General features: G+C 46.1%; 1 protein-coding gene across 2 annotated transcripts in view; it reads right to left on the bottom strand.

The window, feature by feature from the left end:
* LOC143963357 (uncharacterized protein HI_0077-like) overlaps nucleotides 1-19,050 on the bottom strand; it is a 66,749-nt gene that overhangs the window by 15,551 nt on the left and 32,148 nt on the right. For both annotated transcript variants that reach the window (XM_077472977.1, XM_077472976.1), the window contains exons 7-10: nucleotides 14,965-15,132; nucleotides 13,290-13,359; nucleotides 8,650-8,728; nucleotides 7,173-7,326 (exon numbers count right to left, since the gene is read on the bottom strand). In XM_077472977.1, coding sequence (XP_077329103.1) covers nucleotides 7,173-7,326; nucleotides 8,650-8,728; nucleotides 13,290-13,359; nucleotides 14,965-15,132 — 471 coding nt within the window. The remainder of the gene's footprint in view (nucleotides 1-7,172; nucleotides 7,327-8,649; nucleotides 8,729-13,289; nucleotides 13,360-14,964; nucleotides 15,133-19,050) is intronic.

Below are 19,050 nucleotides of genomic sequence, written 5' to 3'. Positions count from 1 at the left end.
ACGTACAGTCTGCTAAACACTAATACACAACCTGCTTGGTCCACAAAAGTTCTTATAAGGACTGGTAACTTGGTATAGGGTGCTACGGTACATAGGCTTGAGTGCGGTACAGTCTGCTGTTCTGTAAGGACCGCTATAGGTCCACAATAGATAGGGTTGACGTGCACCACTGCTGACCGCTGCCCTATACTGCAGCAGTCCTTCAGCGGTATAGGGACTGACGTACAGTCTGCTAAACACTAATACACAACCTGCTTGGTCCACAAAAGTTCTTATAAGGACTGGTAACTTGGTATAGGGTGCTACGGTACATAGGCTTGAGTGCGGTACAGTCTGCTGTTCTGTAAGGACCGCTATAGGTCCACAATAGATAGGGTTGACGTGCACCACTGCTGACCGCTCACCTATACTGCAGCAGTCCTTCAGCGGTATAGGGACTAAGAGTTTTGTCACAGGGTCATTTAAAAAATGACATGCAGAGGAAGAGGCAGGCCCTTCCGCAGGGGTGGTAGGGGTAGGGCAGGAGCAACAGGCTTGAGCCAAAGTGGGAAGTTGCAGAAGGTGCGTTCAATTACTTTAAAGGATGCACCAGACTTGGTTGAGTGGCTCGCTCAGCCTTACTCTTCTGCACCCTCCTCATCCTCTCGATCTGCACCCTCTTCTTCACTCTCTGCTATGTGCACCCCCAAAGACACTACCACCAACAACACGACCACCACCACCACCACCACATACCTTCCGCTTGAGTCACTGGAATTATTTTCCGATCCATATCAAGAGGACATTTCTGATGCGCAGCCACTCTTGGTATTGGATCAGGAAGAGGAGGTAGCAACAAGCGCTACTCAGCAGTCTGACGCCAGTACCCAGATCAGCCCAAGGAGGAGGTTGGTCCCCGGTGTTGCTGCCTACTCTACTTATAGCGGTGGGGAAGGTGACGTTGATGATGACGTGTCTAGTGATGTCACGTGGGTGCCCACAAGAGAGGAAGAGGAGGGGAGTTCAGAGGGAGATATGGACCAGCAGATAGGGAGGAGAAGCAGCAATGACTTACATTGCACAGCAGGGACAAAGCAGACTGCAAATGTATCAGGAGCGAGTCATCGACCATGTACGGTCACATCTGGCGCTCCCAGGACACCGGCACATGGCTCCGCAGTGTGGGCTTTTTTTAACGTGTCCGCTGCTGACAATAGCGTTGCCATCTGCAATCTTTGCAGTCAACGCGTTAGTCGCGGTAAGCCCAATACTCACCTAGGGACGACCGCCTTAAGAAGGCACATGAGCAGCCATCACCGAGCCCAGTGGGAGCAACGGAACACACAAAGCCACACTGCAGGCTCTCACCGTCCAGCCTCGTCTTCTACTTCTCCTTCTCCTCTCTCCTCACAATTGTCCTCCACTCCACCTTCCATCACGCCAAGCTCACATTTTTCTGCAAAAAGGCAGGCTTCCGTGGGCCTAATGTTTGAGCGTAAAAAAATGATGACGCCGGATAACCCTCTTGCCCAACGGTTGGCGGCTGGCTTGTCAGAACTCATAGCCCGCCAACTACTGCCATATAAACTGGTGGACTCGGAGGCCTTTCGCAAATTTGTGGCCATTGGAACACCACAATGGAAGGTCCCAGGAAGGAAGTATTTCTCAGAGAAGGGCATCCCAGAGCTATATGGCCATGTTCAGCGGCAAGTGAATGTATCTCTGGCACACAGTGTCGGTGCCAAGATACATCTGACCACAGACACGTGGTCTAGCAAACACGGGCAGGGAAGGTATATCAGTTTTACTGCCCACTGGGTGAACCTTCTGACGGCCGTCAAGCATGTAACCCGTGGCACCCGTGTAGATTTGGTTTTACCGCCACGGATTGCATGCAGGCCTGACTCTTCTTCTCCTCCTCCTACTCCATCCTCCTCCCTCTCCTCCTCAGCTGCCTCCTCCTTTTCCGCTGCTAGCGTCTCTTCCACTGCACCGCCCAAGCTCCCCAGAACCTATTCCACATGCCAGGTGAGACGTTGCCATGCCGTGCTGCGTCTGTTGTGCCTGGAAGCAAAGAGCCACACTGGCCCGGCACTCCTTTCAGCTTTGCGTTCACAGGCAGATGAGTGGCTAACACCGCTCAATTTGACAGTTGGTAAAGTGGTGTGTGACAACGGTGCCAATCTGCTTAGCGCATTGAAACAGGGCAAAATCACGCACGTGCCGTGCATGGCACACGTCTTAAACTTGGTCGTGCAGCGATTCCTTGTCAAATACCCTGGGGTCCAGGACATCTTGCGGCAGGCAAGGAAAATCTCGGCCCATTTCAGAAGATCTTACACGGCCATGGCTCGCCTTGCTGACATTCAGCGGCGACACCATCTGCCGGTCAGACGTCTTATTTGCGATTGCCCGACGCGATGGAACTCAACCTTCTATATGCTTGATAGGCTGCTCCAGCAGAAACGTGCAGTTAACGTCTACCTGTATGAACTCTGCGAAAGAAACGGTTCTGGGGAGCTGGGTTTTTTTTCACCGCGCCAGTGGCTGCTCATGCGCGACACATGCAGACTTCTGCGGCCATTTGAGGAGATCACCAAACTGGTCAGTCGCAGCCATGGCGCCATCAGTGACATGGTACCTTATGCCTTCTTTCTGGAGCGTGCATTGCGTCGTGTCATTGATCAGGCTGTGGAGGAGCAGGAGCGGGAAGATGAGGAAGTCGCAATGCTGGATGAATTCCCAGGGGGGGCTACTCTATCTGAGACAAGTCAACAACAGGAGTCTGATGAGGAGTCAGAGGAGGATGGTGCCGGGGCGGATGAGCAGGAGCAAGAAGAGCATGCTTTAAACCTTTCTGGGATCCCTGTTGTGCGAGGATGGGGAGAGGAGAATGAAGAGGACGACATTATCCTGGATGATGAGCAGGAGCCAGGCCACCACACCGCTTCCACTTTAGTGCAAATGGGGGCCTTCATGCTCCAGTGTTTTAATAGGGACCCCCGTATAAAAAGCATGAGGGTCAAGGACCAGTACTGGGTGGCAACGTACTTAGACCCCCGGTACAAACACAAAATGGCGGAAATGTTACCGCCGTCGCAGAGGGCTGTCAGAATGCAGCACTTCCAGGCCTTGCTTCGAGAAATGCTGCATTCTGCTTTTGCGTGCGCTGGCAGAGGAGCAATTCCCACTCCCAGAGAAGGATTTGCGGGTACCAATCCAACAGCGCCTGCAAGAAGAGGCCGGTTTGAAGATGTGTTGGTGACTTCGGATATGAGGTCATTCTTTCAGCCGACCCATCGACAGGTGTCATCCGGATCCAGCATCAGGGAACGCCTAGACCGTCAGGTGTCCGACTACATTGGGTTAACGGCCGATGTGGACGCTCTGAGGAGTGATGAACCCCTAGACTACTGGGTGGGCAGGCTTGACCTCTGGCCAGAGCTTGCCCAATTTGCAATCGAACTGTTGGCTTGCCCCTCATCCAGTGTCCTGTCCGAAAGGACGTTCAGCGCAGCAGGGGGGATTGTGACCGATAAGCGTACTCGCCTAGCTCACCACAGTGTTAACTACCTCACATTTCTAAAAATGAATGAGGCATGGATCTCGGAGGAATTCAACACATGTGATCAGTAGACCATGTATATGTCTATAAACAATTTTTGGAATCAAGCACACAGACCTTCTTAATTCATTTGGCTCACTTCCCTGACCCAAAAAAGCACACCGTACTATATGCCCCTACCCTCCTCTTTGAAGAGGTTGAGCGGTGTCATATTTCTACTGGGGCTGCTTATTATGAGGGGTTCCCACCATCCCTGTGCTGTGCTGACTTCCTCCTGGGTGTTCTTATTATGAGGGGCTCCCACCATCCCTGTGCTGTGCTGACTTCCTCCTGGGGGTTCTTATTATGAGGGGATCACACCATCCCTGTGCTGTGCTGACTTCCTCCTGGGGCTGCTTACGGTGCTGCTGTCAGCGCTGTATGTCACGGAGCTGCTGTCAGCGCTGTATGTCACGGAGCTGCTGTCAGCGCTGTATGTCACGGAGCTGCTGTCAGCGCTGTATGTCACGGAGCTGCTGTCAGCGCTGTATGTCACGGAGCTGCTGTCAGCGCTGTATGTCACGGAGCTGCTGTCAGCGCTGTATGTCACGGAGCTGCTGTCAGCGCTGTATGTCACGGAGCTGCTGTCAGCGCTGTATGTCACGGAGCTGCTGTCAGCGCTGTATGTCACGGAGCTGCTGTCAGCGCTGTATGTCACGGAGCTGCTGTCAGCGCTGTATGTCACGGTGCTGCTGTCAGCGCTGTATGTCACGGAGCTGCTGTCAGCGCTGTATGTCACGGAGCTGCTGTCAGCGCTGTATGTCACGGAGCTGCTGTCAGCGCTGTATGTCACGGAGCTGCTGTCAGCGCTGTATGTCACGGAGCTGCTGTCAGCGCTGTATGTCACGGTGCTGCTGTCAGCGCTGTATGTCACGGAGCTGCTGTCAGCGCTGTATGTCACGGAGCTGCTGTCAGCGCTGTATGTCACGGAGCTGCTGTCAGCGCTGTATGTCACGGAGCTGCTGTCAGCGCTGTATGTCACGGAGCTGCTGTCAGCGCTGTATGTCACGGTGCTGATGTCAGTGCTCTGTATTACGGTGCTGCTGTCAGTGCTCTGTATCTCCTGCACCCTCTTGTTTGCCTACCCTGGTCCCTGACCTTCCCTCTCCTCCATTGCCTTCATTAGCTCCATAGTCCTGAATTGTCAGAACAATTTCCCAAATAAAAAAAAAATGCTTGTAGTTATCGATCCCAAATTCACCTCATACATGTATTATGCTATTGTCCAGGTGGTGGGACTACGTGCTACCCCCTAATAATTACCCCGTGGCCGCAAATTCGACCTAAAGGTTTGCGAAATTCGCCTCCCATTGAAGTCAATGGAGCCCGCGGCGAACGGTCGTTTTCGCGAACGTTTGTGCCCGTTCGCGTTTCGCGTTCGCGAAACGTCCCGTCGGAAGTTCGTCCATCACTAGTTGTAACATGACAAAATGTGGAAAGTTTCAAGGGGTATGAAAACTTTTTCAAGGCACTGTATATACAAATGTGCCAAATCTTGGGCCACGCATAAAGTGATACTAAACACACACTGTTTCATTTACATTCTTCCTTCTATTTCTGTATGAGGATGACGGCACTGTAATTATTTTAATATAAAATAAAAACCATCTAAGAACCTTTTTTTATAATGGATATCCAGTTGTCACATGACCCAGCTCTCTCCCAGCCTGTCTGCAGGGAAACATAAGCAGGAGGAGCTTCTATTCCCCTGCTGCTGGTCACATGTTCAAAAACAAAACCAAAAAACAGCCTTTGGAATATAATGTACAAATAAATAATTAATATCAATAAACTGTTTTAAATTGGCGCACAAATATATATTTCAAATAAAATCGTATTTTGTGGAAATAACATGGGGTGGGTAGATTTCTGCCAGTCATAGGCTGTGTCACGCCCCTCCAGCCTGTGTTTTTGAATAAAAGAGAGGTGAAGCCTCCATCAATCTGCATGTATTATCCCGCCCCCATTGTGTTTAGCTGGTTAGTGGACATGGGGGAGGAGGGAGGGAGGGAGTGGGCTATCATTTACCACTCTGTATACGCCCACATGTGTGACTCTACAGTCACATGGGCTGCTCAGATGTGATAGGGAGAAACTCACAGAGCATGTGCAGAGTTGCCACCGCAGCTGCAAAATCCTTAGCTGAATTGGGGACATGGACAGAAGGAGGAAATAAAGAGCAGCAGGATCAACCAGGTTTTTGCAGAATACAAAAAACGAATCCCATAGTGATGAGTGAGTATGAACAGCATGTAATATATCATTTATTGAGAGTTTTTTTTTATGATGTGGGTTTAGTGACACTTTAACTAGTTGCCGCCCGCCCACTGTCAAATGACGGCAGGGCGTTGCGGCTCTCGTTCTGGGACGAAGTCAAATGGCAGTGTCCCAGAAAGGCCGCTCGGGCACGCAGCGAGGCGATCGCAGCTGCACCATGTTGCTAAGACACGGCGTGACCCTGATCTCTGTAAAGAGCCACGGCCATGGCTCTTTGACCATGTGATCGGCTGTGTCCAATCACAGCCGGTAACATGTAAACTCGGAGATACCGGTAATTGGCGCTCCTTGCCTCACACTGACAGAGTGTGTGGCGAGGAGAGCCAATCAGCGGCATCTCCACATGTAATTAGGGCACTGATCATCAGTGCCCTGATTACAATATAGTGTACACAGTGTCACCAATCATTGGCCACCATTGCCAGAAATCAGTGCCCACCACTGCCCACAAGTTCCACCAATCAGTGCTGGCTATCAGTGCTGCCCATCAATGCCCATCACTGCTGTTGATCGTCGTCCATCAGTGCCACCCATCAATACAGCCTATCACTGCCCACCAGTGCCGCCTATCAGTGTCCATAAGTGCAGCATATTAGTGCCTCCTCATCAGTGCAACATAATTAGTGCCACCTCATCAATGCCCACCAGTTCAGCATATCAGTGCCGCCTCATCAGCACACATCACTAAAGGAGAAAAATTACTTAGTTACAAAGTTTACTGACAGAAAGTAAAAAAAAAAAATATATTTTTTTCAACATTTAAAATAAAAACCCAGCAGTGAATAAATACCACCAAAAGAAAGCTCTATTTGTGTGAAGAAAATTATAAAAAATTTGTTTGGGTAAAGTGTATGACCGCGCAATTGTCATTCAAAGTGCAACAGCGCTGAAAGCTGAAAAAAGGCCTGGGCAGGAAGGGGGTAAGTGCCCTGTAGGCAAGTGTTTAAAGCAGGGGCCGGCAACCTCGGCCCTCCAGCTGTGGTGTAACTACCAATCCCATCATGCCTCTGACTCTAGGAGTCATGCCTGTGATTGTCAGGGTCTTGCGATGTCTCGTGGGACTTGTAGTTTCAAAACAGCTGGAGGGCCGAGGTTGCCTACCCCTGCTTTAAAGTATAGGATTATATTATGTGTAGGGAGAATATGTGAAATTCTAATAGTGATGTGCAACAGGCAAATACATACATAAAACACAACATAACTACCACCTTTATAGGGAGATAAACGCAGCCCATAATCCTAATGGCGGATGAATAGTTGGAGGACAGCACCAGATTTTAGTGTTACTGAGACTAACTGGTTCATCACTTACCCGCTGCTCTTTGGCACAGATGTAAGTGAACCACTTCAGGCCAGCTGCCACGTGAGTGATCTCATCAGTGTAAATGACTTCCAGTACCTGGGCTGAGCTTTCATCCCCCTGAGCTGAGAACCTCTGTAATGTCTGCGGGTGGACATCCAGACCCCTAAAAAAAGCACACACTTACCATTAATTACTGAGAACAGAACATGGGGCACACAGTAAAGCTGCAGAATGCCAACATATTCCACAAGCACACTGAACTACTGTATTTATTGGCATTTAACACGCACAGGCGTATAACACGCACCTTCATTTTAGGAGGGAAGTTTCAGGAAAAAAAATGTAATTTTGAACTTTGAAAAAAAATAAGGGTCAGTGCCCATCAATGCAGCCTGATCAGTGCCCATCAATGCAGCCCCACCATTGCCCATCTGCAGCCTCACAATTGCACATCATTGCAGCCTGATCAATGCCCATCAATGCAGCCTGATCAATGTCCATCTACACCCTCACAATTGCCCATCAATGCAGCCTGATCAATGCTTATCTACAGCCTCACAATTGCCCATCAATGCAGCCTGATCAGTGCCCATCTGCAGCCTCACAATTGCCCATCATTGCAGCTTGATCAATGCCCATCTACAGCCTCACAATTGCCCATCAATGGAGCCTGATCAATGCCCATCTACAGCCTCACAATTGCCCATCAATGCAGCTTGATCAATGCCCATCTACAGCCTCACAATTGCCCATCAATGCAGCCTGATCAATGCCCATCTGCAGCCTCACAATTGCCCATCATTGCAGCTTGATCAATGCCCATCTACAGCCTCACAATTGCCCATCAATGCAGCCTGATCAATGCCCATCTGCAGCCTCACAATTGCCCATCATTCCAGCTTGATCAATGCCCATCTACAGCCTCACTATTGCCATCATTACAGCCTGATCAGTGCCCATCTGCAGCCTTACTTCAGATTACTGCTGCCTCGGAGGGGACAGGGAGGGGGGGGGGGGGGCACACATGCAGGTATGTTTTTTGTAGTGTGGAAAGGTTTGTCTAAACCAGTGGTTCTCAAATACCCCCCCAACGGGCCTTGTTTTGGGAACTTCCCTTAGATAAAATAGCTCTCATCAATACCATGTTATTGATATTGATTTAAAGCAGCTGTGCAATGCAAAAGGAAAACCTGAAAACCTTGAGGACTGAGGTTGAGAACCACCGGTCTAAACCATAGGTGTCCAACCTGCGGAACTCCAGCACCCATGGGGCATTGCAAGGAAAGTCCTGTGTGGCATTGCAAGGCTGACAGTTACAAGCATGACTCCCAAAGGCAGAAGCATGATGGGACTTGTAGTTTAGCAACAGCTGGAGGGCCGCAGGTTGGACACCCATACATACTCCATGCAGATAGTGACCCTAGAAAAAAATGAGGCTCAAGGCCCCAGAATGTGTAGAACCAGACTGCATACTATACAATGTTACCTGGCTTCATGGACCATATGTACAATAGCCAGACGTCCAAGGAGGTCATGAGCCGTGTCTGAAGCAGACTGCCACAATCCTGGAAGAAACATAAAATATGAAATCACAGGACCCTACTTTGCAAAAAATGCACTTCGAGGTCTATATCTATATCATATATATATATATATATATATATATATATATATATATATAAAATTTTGCTGGCACATGACTCAAGTAGTCACACAACCGTCACAAATAATTTCCGTAATTTTCGTTATTGGTGGAATATCTTTTCTTTACTTACTATTATCGTCAGTTCCATCAAGTGGCTTGATTGGGGTATTTCAGAAAAATGTTGCATTATGGCCACTAGATGGAGCTGACGATCTTTGGAAGTTACATCAGCCATTCTCAACTAGGGTTCCTCCTGTTGGGGTTCCGCCAATTGGGGTTCCGCCACAATCTACCCATCAGCCACAGGCAGCTGACAAGTGGATTACATCTCCTCTGCTGACGCATGCAGAGCTAGGCAGGGAAGCGACTGTGATAGTGCTAGCTGTGGAGGGCTGTTCCACTCTGGCCTCTCATCCAACCCCCCCCCCCCCCATCCATCCCAGGTGCTTGTAAGTGACATCACGTGGGATGGACAGGAGGGAAGGAGGGGCTGGCAGGGAACATGGCACCACAGAGGACTGATCATAGCAGCTTCCCCACGTTGCTCTGCTAGTGTAAAGTGCCCCGATATGAGCCCTGATATACAGTAGCGTATTTAGGTTTTGTGCTGCCCTAGGCCGGACTAAACTCGTGCACTCCCTAATTTAAATATGACCCACCCCTTTCCTGCCAAGGCCACACCCCTTGCCGTTTAAGACCCGCCCTCAAATTTTCGAGAGGAGACACTAGTTCTAGCAATGGATTCCCTTAATTTGCATACATTTGCTCTCACTTCCTGTATGGCTATGGTGCAAGAAGTGAAGGGAAATCTCTGCAATGGGACAGGGATGGTAAAAAAATAAAAATAAACTGACAGGGGTTATGACCCTCCCTTACTCTATCCAAAAAAAAAAAAAAAAGTGTTGCCTATAGTTCTACTTTAAGCACAAATTTCTGATAATTTTATGGAGAGGACTAAGAAGATATAACCAATGGTGCAGCAGAAAACATTTAGCACAGTGAGGGTTTGTGTTCCAGGTTGAGAGGACAGTCAAAATTAGAAGCACCCCCCCCCCCCCCCCCCACAGTTGCGGAATGCCAGCCACTTACATACTGGAAGCAGTGCGGCCGCTTTATGGGGGCACTAGACTTATTTGCCTCTCAGCCCAGTCCGCCCCATAAGACTGGCGCTACACTAACAGTGCAAGCCGGCGGGGACTCTTTCCGTGCTGCCCCCATGCAAAGTGCTGCCCTAGGCCTAGGTCAGGATACAGCATTGCTGATATGTGCCCTGCCCTCAGGTAATTTGTCCTGCTTTCATATAATGTGCCCTGTATGACCCCCTGTACCCTGCCCTGCTGTCCCCCTGTACAATGTATATCTCAAGTTGAGCCCGGAATTGAGCATCTATGCAGAAAAAAGCAAGCACAAGTTTGACATGATATAGGTACGTTTTATTATCAATTCCATTATTTAAAGTGGTGTTGCCACCAAAAAATAAAAAATTGTTTAAAATTCTTAAAAAAAATAAAATAATAATTATTGAATTTTTTTTTTCTCACCTCTAAATACCTGTTGCTAGGGGGTCCCTTCGTAGTCTGCCTTCTTCCTTGCCCGGGCTGGTGACATCACTTCCCCTCGCGCCGCACAGCCATCTGGGACCTGTCACGTGTCCCACGTGACTGTGGGGCGTATCACGGCGCCCTGTGGCGCTCGCGCATGCGCAGTGGGTGCCTGGCTGTGAAGCCACAGCCGGGTGCCCACAGTACGAATGCCGGCGCCGCGAGCGGAGCGGGGAACGAGGGGGGGCTTCGTTCCCCCGCATCACTGGACCCTGGGACAGGTAAGTGTCCGATTATTAAAAGTCAGCAGCTGCAGTATTTGTAACTGCTGACTTAAAAATTTTTTATTTTTTTAGGGGCACCCCACTTTCATGATATTTCTAAAAATAACTGTTTTATCAACAGTTGGCTGATCACAGCAATTGTGAGCAATTTCCGTGAGCTGAAGATCTGAACATTGTTTCAGGGGTTCCCAGGATCTCAAACTTTTTGCCAAGGGTACCTCCAAAGTAAAAAGGTTGAGAAGTCCTGCTCTAGAGGTTGCCAGGGATTCCATGAGGTGTGGCTAACTGACCTCTCATTTGATGGGGCCTTCATAGTGCTAGGGCTAATGCTACCTGGCAAAGCCATGTAAGGCTGGTATTCTGACCACCAGTGTCGAGGGTTTTATTCATCCCATTGACTACCAATGTAGAAGGCATTTTTCCCCATTGCCCCCAGGTGAATTGATTTCAGTAGGGTTTCCCTAGGACCTGAAGGTTGTTTTAGAGCAGGGGTCTCCAAATTTTTCAAAACGGTCCAGTTTAATGTCCTTTAGACTTTAAGGGGGGACGGAATGTGGCCAGTTGGGGTAGCAAATGTCCTGTGCCCAGCATCAGTGAGAATAAACATGGCTGGGGGGTTGGTGGTCAGAAGGAGGAGTAGTGCCCCATCAGTTTAACAAATAGTGCCCCATAGTACTTCTTGCAATCACGTCTCTGTATGTCTTTTTTATGTACATGTCCGTTGCGGGCAAATATTAGAATAATAAATTATATTCCAATAGTCAATTTTAATTTTATACATGGAAACGTCTTATATCTGTGATGGCATTTTGTATATATGCTTTTTTTTACTTTTTTTTTTTTACTTTTTGCATAACGATTGATATCAAATCTTTTGAAGGTCCTTATTGATGATTAATTTGATTTTGTTTGTTTTGTGATTTTTCACATCTGCATTTGTATTATTATCCATTACACATTTTTCTTTATTATTTTCTGATTTTTTAGCCCTTGATGGCACCACGTGGGGAAGTTGCATTTACCTTACAATTACATATGTATATATATTTTTTTTTGTTATTCATTTATTTGGATTTATTGTATGCGTTAGCTCTTTGCTTCTCCCCTCCAGGTGCAATTCATTTTGGCCATTAACAAGGTCTGATTTTATGGGGAGGTTTCTTCCAACATTGCTTTGCATTTGATTGGCTGTCAATCAAGATCAAACTTTGTTTATTCAGCTATGACTAAGTATCTGTTTGTGATGTGTAGGGCTGAAACAACTAATCGATTAATCAACAAGTAATTGATTTATGAAATGAATCGACAACGAATCGATTATGAAATGAATCGACAACTAATCGATTATGAAATGAATCGACAACTAATCGATTATGAAATGAATCGACAACTAATCGATTATGAAATTAATCAATTACGATTTTCATAATCGATTAATCGGCCAGTAACATAACGGGGTTAAAAAAAACTAAAATGAGCCCTTTATAGTACAAAAAGAGCAAATAATCGCTACTGTAAATATTACTTTCACAGTTCTACAGTAAAAAAAATTAACCCCTTACAGTAGCGATTATTTGCTTTTTTTCTACTATAAAGGGCTCATTTTAGTTTTTTTTAACCCCATTATGTTTCTAAACGTCTTAGACCTGGTTCACATCTATATGTTTATTGGTGCTTTTTGCAGAAACGCACTACAGTTCATTTACATGGTTTCCTATGGGACACGTTCACATCTGAAAGGGTCAGGGACTTTGAACGCAAAATGGTGCTTTATTGGTTCAATATACTTCAATGGAAAAGCTGCAGAAAAGCGTGTAATGCGTTTTTGCAGCAATTTTTGTTTTTTAATCTGCCCAAAAAAAAAAAAAAAAAATGTAAATTGCAGTAAAATCACGTGCACTAAAATCAAAACGTACAGAAAAAAGCACTGCAGAAACAGATCAAAAGCAAACTGCATAGGTGTGTGCCGAGCCTTATGCTGGCCACACAGATCAATTTTCAGATGAGAATATTCAGACGAAAAATCTTTCTACATTTCGCTGAATGAAAGAATTTTGTTTGAAATTTTCATTTGTTTTTAACATTCTGTTTTTAAAATGAATAATTTCTGAATGAAAACCACATACAGTGTCTGAAAATTCCTTTGACTAAGACGTTTTCTATTTCCAAATTTTCCCGTCACTGTGGTTGAAAATGAACGTCAATTTGACCCACTTTTTTTTTTTTAAGGTTATTAACCGATTAATCGAAACAATAAATTGGCCAACCAATCGATTATGAAAATAATCGTTAGTTGCAGCCCTATCTTCTATGCTTAAGATATAACTGTTTTTGGATTTTAATCTTTCAATAACGATGCCTTCAGCGGTGTGCGGCCGTCCAGGATTTTTCCTTCCTGTCCCATAGTACTGTAGGTCTCAATGGGAGGAATACGGGCACCAACGGACAGATAAAGGCTAGCAAAGACCCGCACTTGGAGACCCCTGTTGTAGAGGTTTTTTTCTGGGGTGAGAGAGTTTGTATTACACAAATTACAGCGATTATTTGTGACAGCTGTATAAATGCTTGAGACACGCCCACACCAATTATTATTTTTTTTAATTATTAAAACACCCCGTAATCTGACAGTAAAGGATATAGTGTGATAAGAACATACCATTGTGGACAGGAAGATCACCAAATGTACTCCCCAGCTCTGTAAGGCGCTTCTGTAGAAGGCAGTAATGCTGAGAAAGATGAAGCCACACGTTAGATACATTGAATATTACAGTGCCTTGAAAAAGTATTCATACCCCTTGAAATTTTCCACATCATGTTACAACCAAAAACGTAAATGGAAGGAAAATGATTTTCAAAATTTTTTTACAAATAAGTATGTGAAAAGTGTGGCTTGTATTTGTATAGCGCCCCCCCGGAGTCAATACTTTGTAGAACCCCCTTTCAGTGCAATTACAGCTGCAAATCTTTTTGGGGATGTCTCTACCAGCTTTGCACATCTAGAGAGGGACATTTCTGCCCATTCTTCTTTACAAAATAGCCCAAGCTCTGTCAGATTGGATGGAGAGCGTCTGTGATCAGCCATTTTCACGTCTTGCCACAGATTCTCAGTTGGATTTAGGTCTGGACTGTGACTGGGCCATTCTAACACATGAATATGCTTTGATCTAAACCATTCCATTGTAGGTCTGGCTGGATGTTTCGGGTCGTTGTCCTGCTGGAAGGTGAACCTCCTCCCCGGTCTCAAGTCTTTTGCAGACTGTAACAGGTTTTCTTCTAAGATTGCCCTGTATTTGGCTCCATTCATCTTCCCATCAACTCTGACCAGCTTCCCTGTCCCTGCTGAAGAAAGCATCCCCACAACATGATGCTGCCACCACCATGTTTCACAGTGGGGATGGTGTGTTCAGGGTGATGTGCAGAGTTAGTTTTCCGCCACACATAGTGTTTTGCTTTTAGGCCAAAAAGGTAAATTTTGGTCTCATCTGACCAGAGCACCTTCTTCCACATGTTTGCTGTGTCCTCTACATGACTTCTTGCAAATTGCAAACGGGACTTCCTTTGGCTTTCTTTCAACAATGTCTTTCTTCTTGCCACTCTTCCATAAAAGGTCAGATTTGTGGAGAGCACGACTAATAGTTGTCCTGTGGACAGATTCTCCCCCCTGAGCTGTGGATCTCTGCAGCTCCTCCAGAGTTACCATGGACCTCTTGGCTGCTTCTCTGATGAATGCTCTCCTTGCCCGGCCGGTAAGTTTAGGTGGACGGCCATGTCTTGGTAGGTTTGCATTTGTGTCATACTCTTTCCATTTTTCGGATGATGGATTGAACAGAGCTCCGTGAGATGATCTAAGCTTGAGATATTTTTTATAACCTAACCCTGCTTTAACACTTCTCCACAACTTTATCCCTGACCTGTCTGGTGTATTCCTTGCCCTTCATGATGCTGTTTGTTCACTAAGGCTCTCTAACAAAACTATGAAGGCTTCACAGAACAGCTGTATTTATACTGAAAATAAATTACACACAGGTGGACTCTATTTACTAATTAGGCGACTTCTGAAAGCAATTGGTTCCACTAGATCTTAGGGGTATCAGAGTAAAGTCCACATTTTTCACATATTTATTTGTAAAAAATGTTGAAAACCATTTATCATTTTCCTTCCACTTCACAATTATGTGCCACTTTGTGTTGGTCTATCACATAAAATCCCAATAAAAATACATTTACGTTTTTGGTTGTAACCTGACAAAATGTGGAAAATTTCAAGGGGTATGAATACTTTTCAAGGCACTGTAGTAAGTGGATTATTTTCTACACAACGGACTACGAACCTTTGCTTCATCTCCGGCCACCTTTACAAAGTCGGAGAAGAACTCTCTTGGAAGTTTCTCTCCAGATTGCAGTTGGAAGTGAGCAAAACGTGCGATAATGTCCCAGGACAGGTCTATGGCCCACTGTTCAATGTTTGCTAGAGAATGCAGCAATGCAATCCTACTGGCCTACAAACACATAAGACAGAAGCATCACCAAACCAAAATAAGCCGAGGGAACCTCTGCACTAAATATCAGTTTAATTTTTTATTTTTTTTTGGCCTGTGAATATTTGTAAAATATACAATATAGCCAAAACCGCTTTGGCTATACATCTCCTTTAGGGAAGACTGATGTAAAGTTGGAATTGGATTTAAAGGAGGAGACTCGGATGTAAAGGGGGGACTCGGATGTAAAGGGGGGGACCCGGATGTAAAGGGGGGGACCCGGATGTAAAGGGGGGGACCTGGATGTAAAGGGGGGACTCAAACCTAAAGGGGGGACTCGGAATGTAAAGGGGGGAACCGGATGTAAAGGGGGACCCAGATGTAAAGGGGGGACCCAGATGTAAAGGGGGGGACCCGGATGTAAAGGGGGAACTCAGGCCTAAAGGGGGGACTCAGACCTAAAGGGGGGACTCAGACCTAAAGTAGAGACTCAGACCTAAAAGGGGGGACTCGGATGTAAAGGGGGACCCGGATGTAAAGGGGGGACCCAGTTGTAAACGGGGGACCCGGATGTAAAGGGGGGACTCGGATGTAAAGGGGGGACCCGGATGTAAAGGGGGGACTCGGATGTAAAGGGGGATTCAGATGTAAAGGGGGGACCCGGATGTAAAGGGGGAACTCAGGCCTAAAGGGGGGACTCAGACCTAAAGTAGGGACTCAGACCTAAAAGGGGGGACTCGGATGTAAAGGGGGACCCGGATGTAAAGGGGGGACCCGGATGTAAAGGGGGGACCCGGATGCAAAGGGGGGACCTGGATGCAAAGGGGGGACCTGGATGCAAAGGGGGGACTCGGACCTAAAGGGGGGACTCGGACCTAAAGGGGGGACTCGGACCTAAAGGGGGGACTCGGACCTAAAGGGGGGACTCGGACCTAAAGGGGGGACTCGGACCTAAAGGGGGGACTCGGATGTAAAGTTATTTCTTCTTTCGTTTATAAAAGTTTTTTTTGGGCCTGCGAATATTTGTAAAATATACAATATAGCCCTTCTAATGAAAAGTTTGGAGACCCCCCAGGCATAGGAAAACAAGGACGGCAGTGGAGGGGGCTGGTGTGTCACCCACTTAGGGAAAAGATAACTTTATATAAAAAAATATATAAAACTCATGAGCTCTCTGTTGATGCAGTGCGTAGTTAATGAAGTGATGCCGTGTTACATATTTACCGTGACCGGCCCTCGTAGATGAATTCCATCATTTGGATAGGCTGGTTGTGTGCGATGTTTATGTATAAAATGATAAAGAACATTTTACCTTAAAGCTAAAAAAAAGATCCATCAAGTATAAAGCTATTCCAACAGTGTCCTAATACTGACAGGACTGTACTGACCAGTTCATTGGATTTATTTAAAGAGGGTCTTTGGATGGTTTATCGGAAACCCGAGCCGGAATGTGTTGTCGGAACACAACTTCGGCGTTGCTATGGATACGGGGATACTTATCGTTCCATGCAAAATTAGTAAGTGTTACGTGACGCTCAGACAGCTCCTTGGATTGTGCGGAGACGAACATATTTGGAAGGAACTTTTAAGGCTTACTTCAAAAATTGCAAAACAAAGTCGTTTATCCTACTTCCTAGAAACAGGTATGCAGAGAAATATAATTAAAAACTAAAAAGGTATAAAGGGAATGCGATCGTGTAGGTCTAAGATGTTGGAGAAACAATTAACCCTTTTGCTGCCAGAGCCAGTTTTGCTAATTTTTTTTGTACATGTTAAGATAACTGAAGATTAGTTAAAACCCCAAACACTACATATTTACTGATAGCAGAGACCCTGGAGAATAAAATGGTGGTAGTTGCAAGGTTTTTTTTTTCTGTCACATTAGCGCAATGGTTTATCAAACCCATATTTTCAGTAAAACATACATGGAAGATAATTTTAGTGCACACACGTTCAACATATTACTTAATTTTTGGTAAGTAATAACAAAATTAGGTTGTGTCGAGTAAATAGATACCCAACATGTCAAGCCTTAAAACTGCACATGCATGATAGACAGTGACAAACTTTGATACCTCAATTATCTACAGGTGAGGATTTAAAAGGCCCTACATACAGGTCATCAGTTTTGAGTTAACTGTGCTGGCCCTAGAACTGTTGCTCTCAATCTGTTGTGCATGGTACTATCCATTGGGGTTGATTTACTAAAAGTGGAGAGTGTAAAATCTGGTGCAGCTCTGCACGATAGCCAATAAGCTTGTAACATCAGTTTGTTTAGTTACGCTTTGACAAAAAAAACCTGGCAGCTGATTGGTTTCTATGCAGAGCTGCAACACTCTGCAAGCGCTCTGTGGGGTCCAAGGGGTTAAAGCAGGTGGTGAGAAAGCAACACGACGCTGCCTGCTTTAACCCCTTGTTTGCTGTACAGCACAAGGTTGCAGGGCACTTGCAGAGTGGCCTCATTCACTTGAATGGCAGGTGCTACACCCACCAACCATGACAGGGCATACAACTCTTGCTGCAGCTACGACGCGTGCACATCCCTGGCCACTGCAGCTAAAGGGGGTGCGCGGTTGGGGAGGGGGTAATAAAAGCACATCTTAAAAGCTTTGTAAAGGTTCATGTTTTTTCACCTTATCCCGACATATTACTGGAACCATGTCCTGTGGTCTGAGACCAAGATAAACTTATTTGGTTCAGATGCTGTCAAGTGTGTGTGGAGGCAACCAGGTGAGGAGTACAAAGACAAGTGTGTCTTGCCTACAGTCAAGCATGGTGGTGGGAGTGTCATCAGGGCCGCTGATAGGGCAGTACAATCAGCCCTGATGTACTGGGCCCGCCCAGATCAGCTACACATTGGGGCCCGGGCATCATAAACAATTTGTTACTTCGTTTAAAAAAAAACATTTTCTAAACTCTTCCCTGATTCCACTTGCTTACAGAGTGGGTAAATTGTTTTCCTGGGCCTCATCTGGTCAACGCAGGGGCTCAGGAGGGGAGCACAACAGTGGGACTATTTCTTTATTTTCGGGGCGCATATACTTTTATTAGTCCCGGCTGGCGGAGTGATATTGTCATTCTCCGATCGGCTCCCGGCTGCAATCCTCCCCAGATGTGAAGAAGCTGAATGGCTGGCAGGGAAGAGCAGGAGGAGATCGTAGCTGCACTGGACACAGTGAGTGGGAAATAGAGGAAAGAATACTCACTGTGTCCTATTATATATCTCACAGCAGGGTACAATCATCACACAGGCAGCACAGCAGGGTCTCTGTCATGGCTCTGTGTTACATTGCTTTTGGGTGCTGACTTTGTTATGGTTGTACTGTTACAGTCTGTTATATGCAATACAGCCATAAGTTAACTAAGTCAGCACTCAACAGCCATGTGACATAAAGCCATGATACATTCATGATAACTTCATGATAGAGCCCCTGCTTACTGTGATGCCTGTGTGATAATTGTAACCTGATGATAATAAGAAACATGCTACTTTAAAAACTAATTTGGAGGAGCAGTAAACATGCAGCGGAGCTGCATTTTTACTGCCCCCCAAACCAATCCCCTTTAATTGCTTCCCATCGTTGCTGGACTGGAAGGTTGATGATATCTCGATATCATCAATAATAGGCTCAATCCTCACGATATGCTCTTGAACAAGCAAATGATCAAACTGATCTTAGCTTGAGCAGATGCTTTGGAGGGTAGAGGACAGATATGGGGTCTAAAAGACCTCATATCTCCCTATAAAGTGGACCTGTTATGGCCCTTGCTATCGCAAGGAATGTTGTCCACCCCCTGTGAAAGGAAAAATGACAATAAAAAATGTAAAGATACAGTGTAAGATTTTTTTTATTTGTAATTAATAAAATAAAATTGAAAAGAAATGTAAACTGCCCCCTGCTCCTTCATGCTTACTAATTGCAAACATGTTTTGGCTTC

Source organism: Lithobates pipiens, unplaced genomic scaffold, assembly GCF_037356315.1.
Source record: "Lithobates pipiens isolate NorthernLeopardFrog02 unplaced genomic scaffold, aLitPip1_a1.2 Scaffold_8, whole genome shotgun sequence".
Lineage (NCBI taxonomy): Eukaryota > Metazoa > Chordata > Amphibia > Anura > Ranidae > Lithobates > Lithobates pipiens.
The sequence above is the reverse complement of the archived record's forward strand: the minus strand, read 5'-3'. Positions and strand labels throughout refer to the sequence as shown.